At 34.6% G+C, this 22,687-nt stretch overlaps 6 protein-coding genes and 2 pseudogenes across 7 annotated transcripts in view; 6 read left to right on the forward strand and 2 right to left on the reverse strand.

The window, feature by feature from the left end:
• The window catches only part of LOC104705250 (putative F-box protein At3g17560), a 2,202-nt gene extending 1,314 nt beyond the window's left edge, over positions 1–888 (forward strand). The window contains exon 2 of the mRNA XM_010421216.2: positions 50–888. Coding sequence (XP_010419518.2) covers positions 50–888 — 839 coding nt within the window. The remainder of the gene's footprint in view (positions 1–49) is intronic.
• LOC104782326 lies at positions 1,124–3,024 on the forward strand (annotated as a pseudogene).
• On the forward strand, positions 3,481–4,772 carry LOC104782337 (annotated as a pseudogene).
• LOC104782346 lies at positions 9,751–10,546 on the forward strand. Its single transcript, XM_010507255.1, has one exon. The coding sequence runs from the start codon at positions 9,815–9,817 to the stop codon at positions 10,058–10,060; it is 246 nt and encodes an 81-aa protein (XP_010505557.1). The 5' UTR covers positions 9,751–9,814; the 3' UTR covers positions 10,061–10,546.
• LOC104782355 (chromatin structure-remodeling complex protein BSH) lies at positions 11,804–14,368 on the reverse strand. Its single transcript, XM_010507266.2, has 10 exons — positions 14,175–14,368; positions 13,995–14,083; positions 13,778–13,872; positions 13,353–13,424; positions 13,170–13,217; positions 13,002–13,085; positions 12,857–12,895; positions 12,656–12,738; positions 12,495–12,557; positions 11,804–12,043 (listed from the first exon to the last, which is right to left on the reverse strand). Exons 1-10 carry the CDS (start codon positions 14,222–14,224, stop codon positions 11,944–11,946), a joined length of 723 nt encoding a protein of 240 aa, XP_010505568.1. The 5' UTR covers positions 14,225–14,368; the 3' UTR covers positions 11,804–11,943.
• LOC104782364 (auxin-responsive protein IAA31) lies at positions 14,606–15,954 on the reverse strand. Its single transcript, XM_010507286.2, has 4 exons — positions 15,579–15,954; positions 15,270–15,481; positions 15,102–15,186; positions 14,606–15,000 (listed from the first exon to the last, which is right to left on the reverse strand). The coding sequence occupies exons 1-4, from the start codon at positions 15,701–15,703 to the stop codon at positions 14,946–14,948; spliced, it is 477 nt and encodes a 158-aa protein (XP_010505588.1). The 5' UTR covers positions 15,704–15,954; the 3' UTR covers positions 14,606–14,945.
• LOC104782379 (transcription factor HY5-like) lies at positions 19,108–20,030 on the forward strand. Of its 2 annotated transcripts, none has more exons than XM_010507304.2 (3): positions 19,108–19,319; positions 19,445–19,589; positions 19,703–20,030. In XM_010507304.2, exons 1-3 carry the CDS (start codon positions 19,256–19,258, stop codon positions 19,905–19,907), a joined length of 414 nt encoding a protein of 137 aa, XP_010505606.1. In that variant the 5' UTR covers positions 19,108–19,255; the 3' UTR covers positions 19,908–20,030. The 2 variants fall into 2 exon arrangements, with proteins under 2 accessions (XP_010505606.1, XP_010505598.1); XM_010507296.2 differs by having other exon boundaries at positions 19,114–19,319; positions 19,400–19,589; positions 19,703–20,022.
• Positions 20,165–21,723, forward strand: LOC104782395 (rhomboid-like protein 14, mitochondrial). Its single transcript, XM_010507316.1, has 2 exons — positions 20,165–20,539; positions 20,715–21,723. The coding sequence occupies exons 1-2, from the start codon at positions 20,321–20,323 to the stop codon at positions 21,501–21,503; spliced, it is 1,008 nt and encodes a 335-aa protein (XP_010505618.1). The 5' UTR covers positions 20,165–20,320; the 3' UTR covers positions 21,504–21,723.

The raw sequence follows: 22,687 nt of genomic DNA on the forward strand, positions 1-22,687 counted from the left end.
TCGATGAGCTACAATCTCCATGGAGTTAGCATGGACGTCGTTCCGAAAGGTGAACTTACCCTAGTCGACCCCTATCGTAATACATATGCAGATATATCTCAAGCCTTTCACTGCGATGGTTTATTGTTATGCACCACCAGAGAAAATAGATTAGTGCTTTGGAACCCGTTTACGGGGCAAAAGAGATGGCTCCAACAGCAAAATCGTGGCAGGATAGACGATGTCTACGTTCTTGGATACGACAACAGCGATTTGTGCTATAGCTACAAAATCTTGAGGATTCCGGGTATTTACTACAAAAGATTGGAAACTAGCCAAAATTCACGGAGGAATCTTGATGTCACTCCCAAAGGTGATCTAGGATTGAAGATCGATGGTATTAGCTCTAATTCAAGGAGGAGATATCTTGGTGTTACTACTCGCCGAAAAGACTTATATGATTTTAGCTCTGATTCATGGAAGACTCTTGATGTCATCACTCCCAAAGGTTGCTTAAAATCTTATGGCGTGTCATTGAAGGGGAATGCTTATTGGGTGTACTTATCTAAGCAAAGAGGAGTCAACGACTACTCTCTACTTAGTTTTGATTTCGCAACAGAGTGTTTCCAACATTTATGCGTTCCCTTTCATCAAGAAGCAGATTGTCTTGATACCATGACGCTCTCGGTTGGTAAAGGAGAACATCTTTCGTTGTTATATCAGAGCTGTGAGACACAAAAGGTGGAGATATGGATAACCAATAAGATTGAGACCACGTTTGTGTCATGGAGAAAGTTCTTAACAGTGGATATAGAAACGCAACTCCCTATGTTTTCGTGTCGAATGAGCTTCTTCATCGAAGAGGAGATGAAAGTTGCCGTGTGTTGCGACAGAAATAACAAAGTATAAATTGTTAGAAAAGATGAATATAAAATATCTTCTGGTTTTAATTTTTTAGAATTTGAAGGCGTAAAATGTTGGCCTCACTGTCTTTGGTTATGTTCCAAGATTGGTTTAATTAATGTGAGTTCAGTTTTTATTTAATCAATTGAAATCTCCAATGCAACGAATTGTTTTGGTTAGACCGGTACAAAAAGAAATTTAGGCCCAAACAAAGCGGTAACAAATAGTTTAGGCCCAAACGAAGCGGGTTGCCGAAACCCTTGGAATCGTTGGAGTGTTAGCTGCGACTGCGAGGACCTCTTCATTCGCAGCCTCCGAGGACCTCTTCATTCGCTTTGCTTCGTTTCTCCGATCGATTCACCGGAGAAGACACTGATTCCCACATTTTCTCCGTCGGATAATTACGCTTCCTCGTTTGGGTAAGCTCTTTCCTCTAACTAAGTGTTCTTCTTCTTACTTTTTTTTTTCCGGTTTTTTGATTCCTTGTTTTCCGATTGTTCTATATTTTATGATGTATCGATCCTGTTAATGTTCGATTTCGTTTTCCATCATCGTATTCTAGGGTTTATTAACTAATATCCTTGATGAGATATAAATCGGCTACTGTTTTGTTTAATTTTTAGCTTATCTGTTTTGATTTCCTGAATTTGTGATAATGAGTTTGAATCGTTGTATCTCTGCTTGCTGCGGTTTTATGGAAATTAGAATTAAAAAATGTGAGGAATATGAGCTCAAGGAGCAAGAACGATGGATTTGGGACTATGGAAACCTAAATTATTTCTTAGCTTCTTTTGATGGAAGACGAAATCTTAATTTGGTTAGAAAGGCTCATTTGAAAGCGTAGCAGCAGTAATTGTGCTTAGGCATTATTACGCTTCTGTGTATTCTTTTGATGAATTTTTTTGCTTTGCTGAGATTTTAATTGGATCTATATCATCATCATCATCATACAGAACAGTTATTATAATCTGTTTCTAGATTCTTTAAACAGTCATTAATCTCCGTAAACCTTATGTGCAATCTGGTCTTGGATATTATATGTAGTTTTGATGGACTTCATATCTGTTTTCTCCAAGTTGTTAGTGTTCTTCCTTGTCATTTTTTAAAGGTTATGAGTCATGTTCTAGCAGCTCTTTATCTCTGTTTATCTCATATTTTCTTCCTTAAACTTTGCGTCCTTAAATTTTTCTATAAGTGGACAAGTATAGAGGTTTACTTAAAACCCCTCATTGATATCTAACCTACTTTTGCTTTCTTTCTATGTAAATTTAGGTCACAAGACAAACAAGCAATGATGTTTTCAGATCTTCCACGGGATTTACAATCAGAAATACTCTCAAGGGTTCCGGCCAGATATCTACAACAATTGAAAACTACTTGCAAGCGGTGGTACACTTTGTTCAAAGATCCGGGATTCCTCAAGAAGAACTTGGCTAGAGCTGAAAGAGGGTTCCTCTCTCTGATCAATTCCAGGGTTTGTTCAATTAGTATCAATCTCCCTGGCATCCACAACAGCGTTGATCCGTCCTTTGACGTAACAGGTGTACTTGTCAGTAAGAATGATCCAGAAGATGTCAAGATATCTGATATCTTTCAGTGCAACGGTTTATTATTGTGCACCACTACCGACAGGAGATTCGTGGTTTGGAACCCTTATACTGGTCAGACCAGGTGGATCCCAAACAGATCCAGCAACGCATTGTTCCATAAATTTGTTTTAGGCTACGAAAAGAAAGAATCTTGGAATAGCCACCTTATCTTAAGGTATAAGTCATTCTCATTCAGCCCGGTAGGTGCGGAGTTTGAAATCTATGAGTTTAACTCTGATTCATGGAGTAGTTTTTATGACGTCTCTCCTAATTGTTCCTTCGAATCTAAGGGCGTGACATTGAAGGGGAATACTTACTGGATTGCTTCAGATACAGAAGAGCCCTTCGGTAAATTCGTAATCAGGTTTGATTTCACAACAAAAAAGTTTGGACGTCTCTCTCTTCTTTTCAGAGTGATGATGCTGATGGTGTTGTGGAGAGTATGATTCTATCAGTTGTTAGTGAAGAGAAGCTTGCGTTGTTATATGAGATGTTTGATGATGATACAGAGGATTTNCTATGGAAACCTAAATTATTTCTTAGCTTCTTTTGATGGAAGACGAAATCTTAATTTGGTTAGAAAGGCTCATTTGAAAGCGTAGCAGCAGTAATTGTGCTTAGGCATTATTACGCTTCTGTGTATTCTTTTGATGAATTTTTTTGCTTTGCTGAGATTTTAATTGGATCTATATCATCATCATCATCATACAGAACAGTTATTATAATCTGTTTCTAGATTCTTTAAACAGTCATTAATCTCCGTAAACCTTATGTGCAATCTGGTCTTGGATATTATATGTAGTTTTGATGGACTTCATATCTGTTTTCTCCAAGTTGTTAGTGTTCTTCCTTGTCATTTTTTAAAGGTTATGAGTCATGTTCTAGCAGCTCTTTATCTCTGTTTATCTCATATTTTCTTCCTTAAACTTTGCGTCCTTAAATTTTTCTATAAGTGGACAAGTATAGAGGTTTACTTAAAACCCCTCATTGATATCTAACCTACTTTTGCTTTCTTTCTATGTAAATTTAGGTCACAAGACAAACAAGCAATGATGTTTTCAGATCTTCCACGGGATTTACAATCAGAAATACTCTCAAGGGTTCCGGCCAGATATCTACAACAATTGAAAACTACTTGCAAGCGGTGGTACACTTTGTTCAAAGATCCGGGATTCCTCAAGAAGAACTTGGCTAGAGCTGAAAGAGGGTTCCTCTCTCTGATCAATTCCAGGGTTTGTTCAATTAGTATCAATCTCCCTGGCATCCACAACAGCGTTGATCCGTCCTTTGACGTAACAGGTGTACTTGTCAGTAAGAATGATCCAGAAGATGTCAAGATATCTGATATCTTTCAGTGCAACGGTTTATTATTGTGCACCACTACCGACAGGAGATTCGTGGTTTGGAACCCTTATACTGGTCAGACCAGGTGGATCCCAAACAGATCCAGCAACGCATTGTTCCATAAATTTGTTTTAGGCTACGAAAAGAAAGAATCTTGGAATAGCCACCTTATCTTAAGGTATAAGTCATTCTCATTCAGCCCGGTAGGTGCGGAGTTTGAAATCTATGAGTTTAACTCTGATTCATGGAGTAGTTTTTATGACGTCTCTCCTAATTGTTCCTTCGAATCTAAGGGCGTGACATTGAAGGGGAATACTTACTGGATTGCTTCAGATACAGAAGAGCCCTTCGGTAAATTCGTAATCAGGTTTGATTTCACAACAAAAAAGTTTGGACGTCTCTCTCTTCTTTTCAGAGTGATGATGCTGATGGTGTTGTGGAGAGTATGATTCTATCAGTTGTTAGTGAAGAGAAGCTTGCGTTGTTATATGAGATGTTTGATGATGATACAGAGGATTTTTCGGAGATGAAGATATGGGTGACCAATACTAAAATCGAGGAGGCCAAAGACTTGTCGTGGAGCAGTTTCTTGGTAGTGGATTTTCCTAAATTGATGGTAACAAGGATGACAAATGTGAGGAGTTTCTTGGTGGATGAGGAGAAAAAAATGGTCGTGTTTTGTGAAACAGACAGCAATCGTCAATACAGGACAAGAGTTTACGTTGTCGGAGAGAATGTATACCAAGAAGTTTATGAAGAGACTACGACAGATGAATTATTTTGCTATTGGCCACGTCTCGTCAGCTATGCTCCAAGTCTGGTTCAAATTCAGCAAGGTCAAGTGAATCCCGGATGCAAAAGAAAAAGGTTTTGATGATGATCTTTACTATGGTTTAACTTGTCTTTTTACGTTTTGATGATGATCTTTACTCAAATACATTGTTCATGAGAGGTTTAGTCACCATCACATCAAATTAGATAAATCCTGGTATGGTTTTTCATAAAAGATCAATCCTCAGCCCAAAGCTCACGAAACATTTGATTTCCAAATAACAAAATACATACCCCGATCTTTCTTGGTTCTTCTTTGCGTACTTCTCTGTTACACCTGGAAAGTATTTTGAACCCAAACCGAACTCTTCAATCTATTTTTAAATGCTATATACATCATGATCATATACTTTATGGATATATAGAACGTCGCACTATCAGCCACTAATTAAAACATCCTACTGAGATGGATATGTATCCCCTTAATTAAATTAAATGTTGTACAATTCAAAAATTCATTGAAAAAGGTGACCAAATAATAACCATGATTTAGCTTTGAATTTGTGTTAGCCTTTGTGATCGTCGATATGTGTTGTTTCAAACGCTATATTGCATAAGGTTGACGACAAAAAATATTCAATATTGATATGATCAACATCAACAAAAATGACAAAATATCATTGAAACTTATGTAGAAGATAATCAATATTGGGTATTACAAATCACTCATATACACAAGTTAAAATAAAAAGGTAAAAAGCTAACGATTGAAGAATATAGTTTGGTAGTATGGATATTTAGGACTAAAATATATGATGGAGAACATACATCTCTCATACTTTAGTTACTATTACTTTATTTATACTTGTATATTAATTAAACTATGTGCTTGAGTCCTCTCCTCCGTCGCACATCCATGCAAAGGATGAGAATTTATTCTCATCTCAAAAAGAGTTCTTCACTTTATGCATCCATCGGTCGGTCTCCGTTGCGTTTTCCTTAGAGAATAATGTTATTTTAAACCTCGTATAGATCATATTATATATGAGATATATGCAAATGTGTAAGTACGTGTTAAGAGCATATTATTTACACGAGAGGTTGTATTTGTATATCACCATTTCGTAGCAACTTCCTATATTCTCTCTTTCTACCTTCCTATATATAAATATGTGAACTTAGATGTATACATATATGTGATTGCACGTATAAGATAAATCGAGATGGGTAAGAGCAAGAAAACGTCAACATTTTCAGTGATAAGAGCATTGTTACCGTGCTGTTCGAACAGTGGAGATGATTGGAGCGAGGAAGGAGTGATCATAAGGTCAAGAATCATGACCAGTGATGAAGATGGTCGGCTTTGGATCGCTGAGCCAGGGGTCGATAGAAGAGCCACTTCTTTTATCGCTAGGTTCTACGAGAACCGAGTTTCTGATCCTAATTACAAAACCCTCACTCCCTGAATTGTTTTCCATGCTCTTCCTTGTCTTTTTTTCTTTATTGTATTCGTCATGTTTTGTTTTCCATCATGTTCATGTTTCTTTTGTATCTTGTTAATTAAGTTCATGGTAAGAATAATAACTTAGTACACCCTTTGTTTGTTAGAATTATGGTTTAGTTTCTGTTTGTTGATATACAATATGAGATTTAGAAGGCCTTGATTCCACCGTCTTTTTTACACTTGAGTATTCTCATTTTTAGAGTTACTTCAAACTTCGATTAAAAATATCATATATCATTGGTTCATTAGTCATTACATATATCTTACTTCAAAATTTATTTAAACTTCCTTATATGATGAGAAAGAGAGAGGGAGAGGTTGTGTACACAAAATAAATGAGAGAAATTATAGACAAAACAATCTCTCCTACCCTTTGTACAATTCTTATATTTCATTTTCGAGTTGGTTTACTCCGATACATAAAAGAGAAATTCACTTCCTACCAAAAAAAAAAAAAAAAGAGAAATTCACAACCACATACCTTATGGCTTATGGACAAGGAAGAAGACACTAGAACTGTTTTTAAAAACTTCATTTGTTAATAAATTACAAATTCGAGGTTTTATTATAATGCCGAGTTACATAAGCGCACAAAGACCATTAGACCTTAATCAGCAAAAAGAAAAATAGAATCAATAGGCCTAAATCTGTATAGAGTTGTACAACCCATGGGCTTTCTTTTGCCAGTTTAAAACCATTTTGAGAAAACATTATCCCTTATTTATGTGTCGGCGTAACAAGTACATTGCCCCTAAAATAAACACTTTCAAGTCTTCGAGTACAGTAAGAATCATCTCAACAACCATAACAAATAAATTCAGGAATGTATAACTTTATTATTTGGCACAAAACGCGAAAATAAAGGTCATATAGTCAACTCAAAGTTGATTGAATTAAAACATTGAAAAGAATATGAAAAAACGTTACAAGAAAGAAAAGGAAAGTGTGTAAGGAGAGAAAAGGGGGAAAAGGAAGAAGTCAGAGTTAGGGAGAGGCACCGGAAAATATCGTACCAAGTCACCTAATATTACGGACCGACCAAACCGCCACTCAGTTTTCATCAGTCAACATACAAACAAACAAACAATTTAGCTCCTCTTTTTCTACGTCTTTACTCTTTAGATTTTATAATTTCTTGTTTTCAAAACATTGTTTTCTTGTAATAGTATTTTTGAACCTCACCGACCTAGAAAACCTTATGAGAAAAGATCTAACAAATACCCATCCGGTCAACACTACAACTGTCCATCCGGTTTACTTGTATGACTATTCAAAGTTTTGTTATCTTTAAAAAAAAGAAAATTATGGAACAAATGTAAAAACTTAAGTATTCGAATTGTTCTTCGAAGATTGGTACTTGGTTCAGTTCAGTGATCTAAAATATAACCAATCAAGTCTATTTTTCTTTCAGTTTTAAAATTAAAACATTTTTTTAACATCTATATATAATTTTGAATATAACGATCAGGATTCGATTTCTGAAAACTGCAGGACTTTGTCTTGTTTTTTTCTTCTTTAAATTATCATCACGAATTTTAAAATTAGTAGAAGCAAGAAACCACATCTCTAAGTTATGACCAATTATTAAGCCATAAAAAAAGTTATACCCATTTGATTAAATCCATCGTGTCTCGAGGGTACCTCCGAATGTGTGATCATAGAACCACGAACCAAATCATGTTCTACAATATTTATTTATTTAACTCTCTTTTTTTCTCTCTATATTATAGTATCAAAAAAAAAAAGGCTTGAGAGATAGAGAAAATAATTACGCACCAATGAGCAGAGTCCGTTGGCTGTCATGTGGGATGCTATAAACAAATTAAAAAAGAGCAGAGTCAGACTTTTATATATATTTCCGGAAATTATAAAGAAATATTATACAGTATGTTTCTATATAAAAGTATTTAAATTAAAACAACAGATTCTATTGTAACGAGAAGATGATACATGCACTGCCACGGTTCCTCTCATGCACAAGATGCTTTTCTAAAAGCATTTATTCATTTTAAAATCTAATATCAAAACATCAAAATTGAAATCCTTACTTTTAAGCTACGTCAATTTTACTACTTTGGGTTCCCTTTTACTTAAACTAAAGATAGATAATGTATCGTGTACATGCAAAAGGAATCTTGTAATCTGGTGCGTGGACACGATTGAACTTAGAAACGTTAAATCCGTATTAAAATTGTCGTTCGATTAAATCAAACTCAAACCAACTCTTCTTATTATCAAATAAACAAACTCTNAAAAAAAAAAAAAAAAAAAAAAAAAAAAAAAAACAAACTCAAATCTAAAAATCAAAGGTATAAGTTTTTTTTTTTTTTTTTTGAACAAAGGTATAAGTTTCTTATATCTAAATTATATATGAAGACAGAAAATTCCATTTAAGTATGGAACCATATATATCCCTAAAAATGGATTACCAAACCAACTCTCAGATTAAACAACTAACTAAACTAATTTTTTAAAAGTCAACAAAATATAAATGTTTAGATTATCAAAAAAATAAAAGTTTGAGTGCAAGTAAAAAAAGAGGAAGAAAATTTTGTGCAATGCAAAATTATCTCTTTATAATATTAATTTCATTTGACGTTTTGTATACTTTTGTCGATTAAATGAATTATTAGACGATGATATATATCTACTATATGTGAAAAATAGGTTATAAAAATTATAAATACAAAGAGATGTATGAAAAGAGAGAGTAAGAGATAGAGAAGCAGAGAAACATGTGGAATTCACATGGGCTATTGCTGACCAATCTGTGCCCACCTCAATCCCCTATGCCATATTGGTCCTTTAAATTCTATAGTATATACATTTATTCATAGCCACCAAATTTGATTAACTAACTTTAACATTAATTACTAATCATGATTTTTTTTTTGCTGTAGACGTACTATAATTAATTGGTACGTACATAATTTATATGAGTACGTTTATATACAATATATGTCTCTAAGAACAGAAGAATTCCAAGCTTTATAATCCGTACGTCGTTTTTGCACACATGTTATAAAAGTGTGCATCTAGTATCTCTCTCTCATAAATCATAAAAGATTATAGTTTGCTAGATAAGTTATTGAAATGATGGAGCAGAAATTAAGAAATATCTACATAGATTGATGTAATAAATAAAAAAGGGAGATCTTTTCAAAGGAAGATGGGCACATCAAATAGGAAGTGGATGGGAATGAGAGAATGCAGTGAGCACTTGGAGATTACAATTGTCAGTACCGAGGGAGTGGGAAAAGGCAAACTCGTGGCTTCATCTTGAGTTGATTCGGTTTTATCCGGTTTGGTTACATGCAACTATTACACAACTTGTCGAATTGAATGTAAGAGATAGAGAGGAAGAGATCACGTGGCGATGCATGTGGGAGGGTAGGGAGAGGCCTAAACGATGTTCAATGGATAACAAAAAGTAAAGAAAGTAAAAAAACCATAGTAATGTTTCTTGAAAGCTCCCATCGCGGATCTTGCCTCTCTTTCTCTCTATCTCTCTATCTCTCTCTCCCCTTTGCTTTAGCATTACTAATTACTCTTTAGTTTATTAATAATAATTGTTATTAAAATATAATATAGAGAGAGGGAGAGAGAGTGTGTGCGTGTATAAATACACATAACAAGTCGTTCTCGAGCTCTCTCAATCCGAATCTCTGATTAAAAAGAAGAAATACTTTATTTCAAGAATTGAGTAAACATAAAAAAAAAAAAAATGGCATCATGGAAGAAAACAATAGCAACACCATTCAAGAAAGCGGCAACATTCTTCAACCAACCGCAAGAATCACCAAAGAAGGGTTCCCGCGGTGGAAGAATGGATGCGAAAGCGAGGGAAGAACACGAGAAGAGAATGGTTCAAGAGCTTCAAGGAGAAGTCATGGCTTGTGGATATGACGACGTTCTCGTCATGTGGTCTATTCTTGACAAATCTAACTCCTCCAATAGCCTCACTGCTTAACCCCAAAACCAAACAGACAAAAAAAAATGGTATTATAATCAACCTTTGTACATATCTTAAAAGGGTGTTAGCCCGCCATGGTGATCTCCTCCTCCTCCTTCCTCCTTGTCCTTTCTTGTTATGTGGTTGTGGCTTCTTTTTTAAGGGTCTAGTGAATATTTTTTCCGACGAGTTATCGTCGAGAATTTAGATGGTTTCATGTTCCCCTTTGATAATCCCTGAGAGTAAATCACGGTGGGATTTTTTTTTATTTGGAGAAAAATATATCTTTCTTGAATTCATATATCATTTGTATGTGAGATGATTAGCATTATTTGATTGAGAATTGTTATTAGTTCTCCATAATGTAAAAGTCAGATATTGACTTAAGTTGCACATGCGTTAAATGATCAATCAGGGGAAATAATAATCCATCATTGAGTTAATGAGTCATGATTTGTTCCAATGTAACAGTACGTAATTCAAGTCACCGACCATCTTTTTTGTTTGGACCAACTAATCCGTCAAATATATATTAGTAAATAAATGATAACAAATTGTAACTCAATATTGATAAATATAAAAGCGAGAAATTATTATTATTCTATCATTCTCTTATAACGTAGAAGTTAGGAACAATTGGCGGTAATGGTCTAATATTGTCTCAATACACAGAACCATCGACTGAGCTGACATCCCTAACTTCGGACAGACAGAAAGAGCTCAGGCTTTACGCTCATTACTTTTTTTAGTCAACAAAAAAAAACAACTTCGTCTCACGTAGACCCAAATCTTTTGTAGCCACAAAAATAAAACAATTAGATCCTTTTTGGTTTAATTTCAGTTAGATTCAGTTTTTCTCTTTTGATGCATCTTCTTTCTTATTTTAAGTTACCTTACATGTTCATTTAGAGAAGTTACTTGAACCAAAGTAAGATAGTTTTCTTCAATGTCAGTTAGGTTGATTGTTGTTATATTGTTTTTTCGACTTCCGAGTATATAAGATTATACAATTACACCGAATATTAAAACCAGCTTCAAGTTTAGCTTTATTCATCAAATGGATTCTATTATAAAGAAGAAAGCATCAGCCGATTCAAGACATTAACTTGTTTATCCATGTACCCTTCCAAGGATAGGGCACAAGTACAACTCATAAATTCTACACAACAAAAACTGATCAATAATCTCCACACAAAACTACAAAAATTCCAACAAAATTATTAATAATAAACCCAATAATTTTGTTTATTTTCGAACAGAAAAAATAAATAATAATTAAGATGACAGGAGCTTGAGCTTGAAGGGGACCCAATCATTGAACAGGCAATGAGAAAAAAAAGTGGGGAAAGAGAAGAGAATAGAAGAAAAAGTACGACCGTATTCGACAGTGAGGTTAATGGTTGATGATGAGATCTTATTAAAGTCTCAAGTGGGTCACTTGATTCTCACAACGTGCCTTGTCCTCTCCCCTTAATTTTTTAAATCTATACTCTCTCTCTTTCTTTCTCTAACATTCTTAACATGCTCAAAGTTTGGGAAACATCTTCATCAAGAGATGGTCTCACTCAACTCAACTTCTGTTAACCTAACATGTCCCATTGAGGTATAATCATCTACAGATTCCTCATTCCACACCCACTTGTGTTTCACTTAACCAGGGTTTTGCTAAAACTAAAATCTCAAACTTAGGCCATGAGCCATGGCACATTTGCAATAACTTATCACCTAGAGGATTCGGTTTCTCACATCAAACATTTTGAAAAACTCCAAAGTTTCTAGTTATTGAAATTCAATAAGATCATACACTCCAGTTAAGGAAAATACAACACATATTGAGTTCGTATTATCATTCATTTGCGGAGTCTTGCCCTAAGGAATATTTTACATGTCCACAAAACGCTTTACCTTGCATGTCTTTCTTCCCTGGCTTCAAGCGCATCAACTTCCTCACTTGTTAGCAGATCCACCACTGGTTCATAAACATCCAAGTCTTTCCTTTTCCTGTCAAAGTCACGCTCAAAATTGTTATGTATGGATCTTATTATTATTTTTTATCACTTTTGCTTGGTCTTGCAAGTCAATTTGTTTGCCCATAAAACTTATTTTTTTGAAAGCTCTCATTTAGTGATAAGCAATGCAGGAAGAAGTTCATCAATCTTTGCAATTAAACGACTTGCAACCTAGTGATTTAGTTTTTTCTGTTCAATGAAATGTAACATTACCAGAGGTCAACTATTAGAGCAATCTGAGAAAGGATCAGCTCCATACAATGGGATCATTAACTAACAAACCATACAAAATGTATGAAGAGGTGGCACATATAAGTGTGTATATATAGGTAACAATTTCGAATCATGTTATAAACAATCTAGATGCAAGGAGTCATTCGAACAACAGGTCTTAACAAGAGACTTTCACAGAGAAAATATACGTGGGCAGGATAATCACTTACCTAACTACACTGGACTTAAAGCTGAATAGCTTCACTAAGTCCATTGACAGGCCACTTGCTTTGCTGCACATGAAAGATGCAAAGTTATTGTAGAATTGTTTGAGCTAGGGTCTACTATTACCACAAGATAAATTGGACAAATAAGAGCAACATGAAAAGACCTCGCTGAACCATGATCAGATCCTCTGCGGCCTTTCTTACTTAATCTACTCTCTCTAGCTGAAGCCACACTTTGAATTGCAATCTGGAAAGTAGATCAACGACATGGTAGGTCAGTAAGTTTGGCATTCATGATCAAAACAGAAAATTATTAAACTGAATTACAAATAACAATAGCTTAAAGCTACAATTAAATTTTCTACCTCGTAAAGTTGCTCCCTTATTGCAAAGGCAACAGCAGGCTTCAGAGAAGAAAAAAAGAAACCAAAGAACACTTGTATTAAACGTTTAAACTGTAGATTTATCTGATTGCATAATGAAACGGTGAAAATTGAATGGTTATCTTACTCCAACTTCGGGATCTTCAACACCTAAATCCTTGCACAAGGTTCTTGCAAATTCCTCAGGATCACTCTCAAAATTGTTTAGGTCCTGCAAAACCAGCAATCAAGTTGCATTGAGACTGAGAGTACCAAATCATGGCTGAAACTGTTCAAGATCCCCATGTATTCTCACCCACAAGAACTGATCTTTGATGAGGGTATGGTTAACTCGGAGATCAAGCTGAAAAACAAAACGGAAAGATAGCTTATCAGCTTCTAAAAATTCATATTTTTCAGCAAATTACTCATATACAAAGAGAAAAGGATAAGAAAATCAAAAGTATTCGTCCAAGATAGTTATATTGTGTCATAATACCTTGATTGGTATGATCTTTTCACCAGTGTACATATCTTGTCCTTCATATGCCCGAAAATCTGAGAGCTGAGACTGACAAAGCAGAAAAATGACCAAAATGTAAGCAGAGAGATTTCTAAAGAGGCGATTACAATCCTTACAAAAACAGTATAAAGCATAACTGAAGCAAAAACATCACAGAATGTAGTCCTAAAGATAATACATCTCATGGTACAATGCTATAATCAGGCCTCTTCTTAAGTTAAACCTAAAGACTTAGAAACAATAAGTCGAATGTATAACTCACAAAAGACAAAGTGGTAACCTAAAATGTTCAACATATCATTCATCTCTATGACAAGTGAAAGAGCTTAACAACAAAAACATAGCAGAAGAGAAACATAAGTAACGGGGGTGTAAGTAGCGTGATCGAGTTTAGAAACAACCTGAATAGATTGGGCAATCTGAGTGATAAATGCAGAGGGAAGTTTCAAGTCTTTAACAGTTCTTTTGGCAAAGACAACGACTTCATTATCCGGGTCTTAAAATCCAATACCAAAAAAACAAGAATCAGTGAATCACCCACATTTACAACAAAGCGTTTCTACTGTAGATACCGGAGAAGATGACAAACAAAAAAGGTAGGGTTTTTAAGAGAGAAACCTGAAGGGTTCCAAGTGAAAGCATCTTTGTAACGTTGACCTTCAGATTGAATGTCTAAACGTATAGGTACCAAGTTTTCAGCAGTAGGCCTAGCTCCAACCATAGAATCATGAAAAGTCGATATCAATTTCAAACAAAGTAATCGAAGAAGAAGTAGAGGAAGAGATGAATGAAACTCACATCCTGAACTTTACGGGACCTTTCCAACCACTAGACCCTAAAGCCTTCATCTTTAAACCTTAAACCTTCTCCTCCAATTTCACGAACTGAGCTTTCAAGGAAGAGAGCCGGGGAGAGAGAGAGGGGGAAACTTCAATCTCTCTTCTTCTCCGGCGCTAGAGCAGTAAATTATAGTTTATTTCAGAATCGCCCGCGTATTTTGATTTCTTACACATTTCCCCCCTAACTGTTTTCTGTGATAATAATCATATTCCTAAAACTTTTAGGCTAAAAGGTAGTATTTGGGCTTTAGACGGGCTTTATAGGAAGCGTTTATTGGGTTTTTAAACAGGCCTCATTTTTAACAATACTAAATGAACCAACGAGATTGACATGAAGGCACATCATCAAAGAGAATCATTCTCTTCGCTACCACATTCCATGTTCGTTCGTGCTCCCCATAACAACGTTCGTGTTTTCTTCATAGTCATGTACACATTCGAAGGAACACGATTACAAATTTACAACAACACATGTCGTATAAGAATTTTAGATCTCTATTCAGAACCAAAAAAAAAGAAGTCTTGGATATTGTGATTTATTTATAAGGGGTAAAAAAACACACACTCAACGGTGTCATATATAGATAGATATATATGCATCAATTCTCCAACTTCTTTAAAGGCCTTTGTTGCAATATGCAGCCACGTCAAGTCTCTTCCTCAATGCCTAAATCTCTCGCTTCTCAAAACTGTGAGACCACAGCCTGCCTTGAACGATCCAAGGTTCTATCTAATACCTCTCCGGTCTCGTGATCTTTAGTCTTCTCACGGTTTCAAGAAACATACTGAACAATACAAAACATCGGTTCCAAAATCTGAGATAAGTTACCTATAAGCGAGGGGAATATATCAAATATGAGATCAAGATATAAGATTTTATTCTTACTCCCATGGAATATCTCCGACCATCATCCAATCTCCATCTTTATCTTCATATGTCAAAACATGATGTTTTCTATCTCGTTTACCGCCTGTTAGAAACCAACACAATGTATAGTATTAGAATTTGGTTGGATGTTGAAATCACTAAGTTCTGTGTTGTTTATTTACTTACAGATGATTGGAGTATCGAACATGTGAGACAGGTTTTCTAAGAGACTCTCGTAGCCGGAGAATGCACAAAGGTCAAGTTTTCTCCCAATGGGGACACCTTCCATATAAACCTTAACAAAGAGAGATGTGTCATCACGACGACGAAGAAGACGACGACCCTTTAATGTATCTCTTAATCGAGACTTTATCGGTGGCCAATCTTGTCTTGCTTCTCTATTAGCATAAAAAGATTCAAAACACAAATGTGAACAAATTAAAACAGAGCAAAAACAGAACATAGGGAAAACAGAGAAGTGATCTGAAAGAAGACCTTTGTGGAGAAGTAGAGGGAAAGGTGAGGCTAAGGGAAAGGTTAACGGAAGATTCTGAAGGAGAAGGTTTAGTACTGTCGAGAGAAGATGAAGAAAATGAAGAACAAGAGTTAGAAAACTCCATTGATGAGAGATCCTTGATTATGCAACTTCACCTGGAACTGAAACTACATGCTCCCTCCCTCTCTTCTCTCTTGAAAGTGCTCTTCATGTCTCTCTCTCTCTCTTTCTATTTCTCTCTGTTTAGTAAACAATAGAAGACTAGTAGGTGATTCGATAGCATAGATTTGAATTTAAAATGATTTAATCAACTTATTAAAAAAAAATGTAACAAATATTAGAAACATAGGTTCCCCACATTAACTATGAACTTTCAATCTTCCATATATGAACACACATTAATTTCTGAAAACCACTGTAATAATTACCCGATTAGATACTTAACTCATATGTTTAGATCTTTGGAGTTTGTTAGTAGTAAAATGTCAAACTGTGGTTTTGAGATTTGTTTACATGTAAGATTCGAAGTTTCCGTATACAGGAGGTATCCAAGGAATGTGTCCAAATGATGTTGGAGCTAAAATGTTAGGGATTTGATTTTTTTTTTTTAATTTCTCAACCGCTCAGATTCTTTAATTAGGAGAGATAAGGGCCAAAAAACCTTTATTGTCTAGCCGTAAACAGAAACAAAGCATCACATCACTTTCACTTTCCTACCATCAATATTTGAAAACTGAGTCTATCTATATAGACTATGAACTTTGGGGGATCAAAATTTTTTAGACCTCTTCTGTTGATAAGAAAACTCAATTGTCTCTTATGACACATTAATGTTACAGACCATTGAAAATTGCAGAACCAATAAAAATAAAGGAGCCTTGAAGAGTTTTGTGTATGTTGTTTTTGTGGAGCAGACAGTGTTCTTTTCTTTAACTATACGTTTCCTGTTAATGTCTCTTTTAGCTTTGTCGATTGTCTTCTCTTAGCTAGGAGTCCAATCTTCAATTTTCTTTTTATTTTAAAATAAAATTCATTGTTTTATTATGGTGAACTAATAAATAAATAAAGTAGACATAAGTTGTTACATCACATAATGCTCATTGGCTGTATTGATAATATTAGATTCTAGAATCATGATGGGAAGTGTATTGTAACCTACTACTCGGTCTCACTCATCAACATTGATATTTTAGGATATTTTTTTGTCCCACAAAGATTGATGTTTTGTAAACTTCAAAAAGTAATCATTAAAATATTTAAAATTTGGAATTGTTATTGGTTTAAAATTAAATAATACTCCCTTTGTCTCAGGTAGTTTGATATTTAGGATTTTACACACATATTAAGACAAGAGAATGTATGATTAATTTTGTTTTCTGATGATTTTTTTATTTTATTTATGACCTCCCATGATTTATTTTTCTGATACTTTTTCACTTTCCCACTTTTGCACTCCATACATTCTACAACATCAATAATTATTAAAACAAACATTTATTAAAAATATTCAGAACATCAATCTTTGAGAGACAAAGATTATTCTCTAAAACATCAAACTATGTGAGACAGAGAGAGTATCTCTTTAATCAAATAGAAAATATATTTAAATTTAGTAATCATTGTTTTCTTAAAAATGTGTAAAAGCTTATAAACATGAATCTTTCTGAGATAGATGGAGTATTATTTACTTTGTTATAAAGCCTACCTGGGATGTTGGATCGATAAGACTCCTATGAGCTATTATACGATCTGTCTTTGGACATGCATGTCTGGTCTCTAGGGATCCTTCTTTGTGAGAATTTCGATATAATTAACTTTATAATGTCTAGTAGTCTAATGATGATGAATGTCTAGCCCTCTTTATAGTACTTATAATAATTAAGACTAATATTATCAGCTAAACTTCTTTCTAAAAAGATAATGTAATCAGTTTTCAGTATTTTGTATGTCCAAGGAGTTATTACTCGCATATCTTGATTTGAAAGAGTTTTGTCATTTCTTTTTTCAAGTTTCTTACAAAACAAAACTCATTCGGACCGAGCATGCGAACAATAAAAGATTATCACCGGAGCTTGTAGCTCGATTACTTCTAACCATCGTAAATTAAAGGGCACGTTTTGTAGAAGTAATATAGAGAGGCATGCAATAGTACTGTGCCGAAAAGTTATAGCAAATAGAGATCATTATCATGATTTGTACTCCTATATTAACGTGGCATGTTCATGCATAGACAAAAAGCAATCATATCTCCACGTTTGCATACAGCTTCAAAACAATCAAATCATTTATAGTCCTACCAACAAAATGAATGTCTGCTTCTTATGAAAATCAATTATTTGGATGGTACTTCCTACTTCGTCTAAATACTTTTAGTTGATTTCAAGGCATGGGGTCCCTTCAAGGTTCGAGTGATACACAAACTCATTAGTATTGTGATATAGTATGACACAGAGGAAAACGAATAAAAGAGCACAAAACAAAAGGTTGATCATGGGTCGGTCGATATGTGTTATTTTTTCTTTTTTGATAAAGTCGACATGTGTATGAAAATCAAGAAATATGTATGGACGTATGGTCGAAAATACATATGAAGGTTTAAGTGTGTGTGCTTCTTTATAACCTCAGAAATTATTTCACATTGTTTATGTGTGATTTTCCGGTTCCGAACGACTTCATAAACATCCCTCAAAATTTAATCTACGATATAGAAGATCATTGTCAAATATTTTAGCTGAATTATCAAGTTCTGTTTGATATATAGCATTGCAATTTTTAGTATTGATTATGACAGTGTTCAAAAAAGTGTTAGATGCTAGACAGAGCGATTCAACCGTCCAGTTTTTGTTTCCGCATAAACCCAACATCTGATATGTAATCCCTATGGTTGAAGTTTGCTTAGTACATTTTAAATTTCATTGAGACTAAGAAAACATACTGAATCTTAAAAGTAACTAGTTATGGTACATGTTAAAAAGAACATGAGGAACTATATACGGCGGCATTACAAAACCATGAAAAATGCTTCGAAATGATTGACTGATTTTAGGATTGATAGAAAGTAATTTTTAAAACATTCAAAACATTAGTTAGCTGTCTTTATAAAAAAAAAAAAAAGAGAGAGTTATTTATGTACCAAGAAATAGAAAACGAGATAGATGACCACATGATGAGTTTGTGCATGCCTGTTACGCCATGCAAAAAGATACAACCCCTGACTTTGTCTGCAAGTACGCTTGTATCGTTTCTAGACAGTAATCATTGTGTTAAACCCACACGCTCTGTCAATAAAAAGTTGTTTCCATAAGAAATCATGAACAAGAGACTTTAAAAGCGAAAACACAACACAAAATCAATTAATAAGTTCAATCGGGTATTACCGTATAGTCATATATACATAATGGGAAAAAGAAAACAAGAATAACATAATAATATACGTGTTCTTAATTTCAACCATTGGATTGAAACTGTAGCATTTGTGGTCTTACATAAACATACGTGTTCTTTTATAAGCCAACCAAAACTTCTTAATCATTTTTTGTGTTCGAACCGAGATGCTCTGACTTTGAGTGGTCCAAAAGATGCAATTTCTTTTCGTTTGATATTCTCTTTAACCTCTTTACCTCTCTACTTTGGTCTTGAGGAAGCAAATTAAATCTCAAAAGAAGAAAATAAATTGATGTCTCTTCAACGACCTAATGGCAACTCGAGTTCTTCTTCTTCCCCCAAGAAGCACAAAACCGGTAGGTGTTCTATCAAAGTATTAGTTTTTATCTTAAATTTGGTTTTGAGAAACTAGGTTTATGTATATAAATTATATCAGAGGAGAGTGACGAGGAGTTGTTGATGGTTCCTGACATGGAAGCAGCTGGATCGACATGTGTTTTAAGCAGCAGTGCCGACGATGGAGTGAACAACCAGGAGATTGACACGACTCAAAACGGAGGAGTCTCCACAGCTAAACGCCGCCGTGGACGTAACCCTGTTGATAAAGAGTATAGAAGCCTCAAGAGGTATATATATATAATGAGTTATATAAAAACCATTAATTCTTGCATCTGGTTTAATTAATTAATTGTGGGATTTGAAATGGTTAATAAAAAGTATTTGGTGAAAAAAAAAACAGATTGTTGAGGAACAGAGTGTCAGCACAACAAGCGAGAGAGAGGAAGAAAGTGTATGTGAGTGATATGGAATCAAGAGCTAACGAGCTACAGAGCAACAATGATCAGCTTGAAGAGAAGATATCAACTCTTACGAACGAGAACACAATGCTTCGTAAAATGCTTATTAACACTAGGCCTAAACCTGATGACACCAACAATCACTAAACCAAGATGCTTTTATTTAACACAATGTTCAATGTTCTTTCTTTCTTTCTTTTTTTGTTTTCTTGTTGATTTTGTTTGTATACATACAAATTTTTGTTCCAATAAAATCCAAAATTAAGCATCACTGATACACATACTTAATTCTCAATTATGGGATTTAAGAATTAGTTAGTTAATTAGGGTTATAATAAGCGTTACTTAAAAATGTCCATTGTGGGTCCCACATGTTCTAATGTGAGTGAAACGAAACGAAGCATCTAGAGAGAATTTGTTTTCGTACAGACCAAGCTGTGCTATATTTGTATATATATATATGAATTATAGAGAAGAGTTATTAATAAGATTTCCTAATTACTTTTTGAGATTTGAGAGAAGTTTTATTAAAGAGATTAGAAGAAAAGAATCATTCATTAATGGCGAATTTTGGTGAAGGGAGAAGAAGTGGAGGCGGAGGGATGTTACCGCTTCTCGCTCTAAGCGCCGTCGCGGAGTACTATAGACTGCCGTGGAAACCACCGGTGACGGCGAGTCTTCTTGCCGCCAACACTCTCGTCTATCTCAGACCTGCGTTGATCGATCCCGTTATACCTCACATCAGTGAGGTCTGGTTCAATCCTCACCTCATCTTCAAGGTAAAAAAAAACCCAAATCCTTAATTCCTTTATTAGCCAATAGAAATTGATTGTAATTTCGACAAATTTGTACCAATTTCTTGGAAATTAGGGATTGATTTTGTTTACCGTGACCTAATCAAGATCCTCAATTTGAGATTAGTTATAATATTGATGTGTGTGTTTTGTTGAACAGCATAAGGACTTGAAACGTTTGTTTCTATCAGCGTTCTACCATGTAAACGAGCCTCACTTAGTATACAACATGATGTCACTTCTCTGGAAAGGTATCAAGCTCGAGACATCTATGGGAAGCACTGAGTTTGCTTCTATGGTTTTTGCACTTATTGGTATGTCCCAAGGAGTCACTTTGCTCTTAGCCAAATCGCTTCTCTTCTTCTGCGACTACGAAAGAGCTTATTACAACGAGTACGCTGTTGGATTCTCTGGTGTTCTCTTTGCTTTGAAAGTTGTGCTTAATTCTCAGGCTGAGGATTACACCACTGTGTATGGTATCTTGGTTCCGACAAAATATGCTGCTTGGGCAGAACTGGTTCTGGTGCAGATGTTTGTACCTAATGCTTCGTTTCTTGGGCATTTGGGTGGGATCCTTGCTGGTATTCTCTATATGAAGCTCAAGGGTTCTTACTCGGGATCTGATCCAGTCACCATGGCGGTTAGAGGTGTGACACGACTAGTGACTTGGCCCTTGAGGTTTTTGAATGGTATGGTTAGGTCTCGGAGAAGGAGGATTACAGGGAGAGGAAGAGTGGGTAGAGGCCAGACTGGGATAGCTGGACCTGGTATCTGGAGATGTCAGTCGTGTACATATGACAATTCTGGTTGGTTAAGTGCTTGCGAGATGTGTGGCTCTGGACGGGCTAGAGGAAATGGATGGTCACTGAATCAGGGACCAGCATTGTCTTCTTCTAATGATCTCCCTATAGATGAGCTGCGCCGTCGAAGAGTTGAAAGGTTTAGTTGATCTCTGGAGTGTATTCTTAGAGATGAGGAAGGGTTTTGAATGAAGCTTTGTTGAATCATTCATTGCATTAGCATATAGTTTTTTTCTTCGAATCTGTCTTCTCTTTTGTTGTTGAAGATTTGGTTCTAAGTGAACTGGTCTTTCCTGGGTTTACGAAAGCAATGGACAAAAAGAAAGCATTTTTTGAGTAATATTTGGTTAGGTCACACTGATTGAGTGATTTGATATGGAGCATTTTGTTCTTTGCTAGAAGAAGCGTTTTATTGCAAGCAGTCTTAGTTATGCGGCTAGTGATTCATATACACTCAGTATCTTGAACACATAGTGTTTCGATCTTAACCCCCATTTTATTTGGTTAGATAACACTTACGATACATACAAGAAAAGTCATAATCTTACTATTTCTCTTGGCGATACGTATGTTCAATTTGGTGCAATCTCAAACCTCTCTGCGTAATTATGGTCAATCATATCGTCTATATGATGCATATATCTTATATAAACTGTTCTGAAAGAGTTATTATCTTACTTACAAAATATTATTATCCGTAAAAAAACACCTTGAATCAAAGTAATATATATATATATATATATATATATATATATTATAAGATATTCAAATTTTCTTCTACTTTTTAATCATAATTTCCAATAATAATTTTATATTTTATTTCTTCACTTTAATAAAAATAGTTCACATAATATGATTATTAATTTATTTTGTAATTTCATTCTAATTCTAATAAACTAAAGTCTATTTTAATATAGAGTATTTTAATATAGAATTTATTCTAAAACTTTATTTTCGAACTTGACATATGTCACCTAAAGAGTTAACATCTGTAAAAAAAAAACAACTTGAATCAAAGTAATATATTACTCCCTCTGGTTTCTTTAAATTTTCTTTATAGAGTAAAAATTATGTTTTATAGTACTTGTCGTTTTAGATTTCCAATGCGTATGTTTAGTAAAAATATCAATTTTATCGCAATTATTTTAATGTTTTGACCAATAAAAAATTAGAAAATACATTAAAGAAGGGGTAAAATAGAAAATTTAGTTGTTTTCTTAATCTGTGTGAAAAAACCTTAAACAACAAGTAATTTAAAACGGAGGGTGTATAAAAACCTTAAACAACAAGTAATTTAAAACGGAGGGTGTATAAGATGTTTAATTTTTCTTCT

This window comes from Camelina sativa, chromosome 1 (assembly GCF_000633955.1).
Source record: "Camelina sativa cultivar DH55 chromosome 1, Cs, whole genome shotgun sequence".
In the NCBI taxonomy this organism is placed as follows: Eukaryota; Viridiplantae; Streptophyta; class Magnoliopsida; order Brassicales; family Brassicaceae; genus Camelina; species Camelina sativa.